Source organism: Telopea speciosissima, unplaced genomic scaffold, assembly GCF_018873765.1.
Source record: "Telopea speciosissima isolate NSW1024214 ecotype Mountain lineage unplaced genomic scaffold, Tspe_v1 Tspe_v1.0435, whole genome shotgun sequence".
NCBI lineage: Eukaryota > Viridiplantae > Streptophyta > Magnoliopsida > Proteales > Proteaceae > Telopea > Telopea speciosissima.
Window position 1 is genome coordinate 27429 of NW_025317771.1, and position 2335 is coordinate 29763.

Genomic DNA, 2335 nt, shown 5'->3' on the forward strand with positions numbered 1-2335 from the left:
CCACATCATGACAAACAAGGATGTTGTCCACAATAGACCTTCCCTTGATAAATGCAGACTGGGAATCACTCACCACCTGCCCAACCACTCCTTGTAATCTATTAGATAAGATTTTTGTGATGATCTTATAAAAAAGATTGCAAAGGGCTATGGGCCTATAACCAGCAAAGGAATAGACATCCCCCGCCTTTGGAATAAGACTAATAAAAGTAGCATTAATCGAACTAGGGAGGCAAGACTTACTGAAGAACCATTTCATTGCTAGAGTCAAATCTTCACCAACCACATCCCAAGAATGTTTGAAAAAAGCAGCCCCAAACCCATCCGGTCCTGGAGCTTTGTAATTTTTCATAGCAAACACAACCTCCATAATCTCCTTATTGGACACCCTACCAATAAGACTTCCCTATTGAGAGAGGGACAGGCCATTCTGCAAGGGGACCGAGTTGGGAAAACAACCACCATCCACCGAATCAGATCCAAACAACTTCTTATAGAAAGAGACAGCTTCATCTTTGATCTGGCTAGGATCCTTAACAATTTCACCTCCTTCCCCTTTAATCTCGAGAATATGCTTCCTATTCTGCCTACAAATCATGGACTTGTGAAAGAAACTATTATTACCATCCCCCAGCTGAATATGTTTCACCCTAGACTTCTCCTTCAAGAACTTTTCTTCAATGACCAAGGCTTCCCATAACTTCACCTTAGCTTGAGTCTCCAAAAGAACCAGATTCGGATCATCAGGGTGGTCCCTAAGATTGCATTGAGTTTGGTATAACTCAGCCTGTGCAGCCTTTACCGCAACAAAAACATCTCCAATGCACTCTTTATTCCACTTTTTTAGCTCTTTTTTAACATTCCTTAACCGAGCAGCAAACCTAAGGATGGGATTGAGGAGCAAGCTAACAGGCTGTTCCCAGCCCTTCCGAACCATATCATCAAACCTAGCTCTACCAATCCAAGCTTCAAAAAACCTGAAAGGTTTAGGGCCGAAATTAACCGCATCTAACACAGCCACCACTACAGGAGAGTGGTCAGAGAGACCAGGAGGGTGAAAAATAGCCTCTGAAGTTCTGAAAACATCCATCCAAGCCAAGTTTACCATCACCCTGTCTAGCTTACAGCAAATTCTAGCATTACCACTTTGCCTGTTATTCCAAGTCATAGCTTCCCCTTTCCACTTCAAGTCAATCAGCCCAGAGTCTTCAATAAAAGTGTTGAAATCATCAATAGCCTCAAACCGAACCGGGTCCCCACCAATTTTCTCATTATGATTCCGAATAACATTGAAATCCCCTAAGACAGCCCATGGAGTAGCAATAGCACTAGCAAGACTTCCCACATCCTCCCACAAATCCTTCCGCCCTGCCACAGTATTGAGAGCATACACTACAGTACAAAGGAAAGAGCCAGCAGTTCCCATAATCAACACCTTGGCATGAATAAACTGCTTAGTTTTTTGAATTTCTTCAACATTAAAACAACTCGGATCCCAGCCCAACCAAATCCGAATAGTATTATCAATCTCACCATTGTGCACATACTTCCAATCTGGAATAAAATTATCAAAAATAGCACCACAATTATCCGCCTTAACCTTTGTTTCTAGAAGACAAACCAATTTAGCCTGATGATCTTTGCACACCTTCTTAATCCCCACCCGTTTAGTTGAGGCATTCATGCCTCTGACATTCCAGACTAAGCACTTCATTTAGACTGAAGGTTAGAACCGTCAACTCCCCCCTTACTCGGTCCATCTCCCTTGGCCTCACCGGGCTCTTTCAGGTTTAAGAGAACCCGTTGGGCCTGAAACTTAGGCCCCTTCCCCATGGCTCGGCCCAAAACAGAAAAAGAACCAGAATTCGAAAGACCCATACCTTTTCCAGATTGCCCTTGGGTTGACCGAATCTTCGCAGCTTGCTTCTTTAGTCTTTCAAAGTTGGCTGAGCCACGGGGAGGGGGTGATTCCTTCCTTCCTTTTGAATAGAGGTTTGCTGACTTGGGAACAAGAGCTGACTGAGAATCATCTTTAACCCCCTCTCCTATGACATCTCCATCAATTTTTCCTTCCTCATCAAGAATTTTCAGGAGAGATTCCCTAATAGCGCCACCCCAATCCGCATTGCTTTCCAAATTTGTAGTAGCTGTAATATTACCCTCCATATGAGACCCACTTATCCTCTCTCCACTCTCATCAATACCTTCTTTAGTGGCCAACACATGAGCTTGAATAGGAAAAGCACCAGCTGTAATAAACATGTTAATAGAATTTTCTGGATTCTCCAAATCTTCACCATCCGTAACAGCTGTAATACCATTCCTTCCTTGGGTC

At 43.3% G+C, this 2335-nt stretch overlaps 1 protein-coding gene across 1 annotated transcript; it reads right to left on the reverse strand.

Annotated features, from left to right (window-relative positions):
* Positions 1 to 406: 406 nt before the first annotated feature.
* On the reverse strand, positions 407 to 1714 carry LOC122648075. Its single transcript, XM_043841342.1, has 2 exons — positions 702 to 1714; positions 407 to 587 (listed from the first exon to the last, which is right to left on the reverse strand). The coding sequence occupies exons 1-2, from the start codon at positions 1712 to 1714 to the stop codon at positions 407 to 409; spliced, it is 1194 nt and encodes a 397-aa protein (XP_043697277.1).
* Positions 1715 to 2335: the final 621 nt, after the last annotated feature.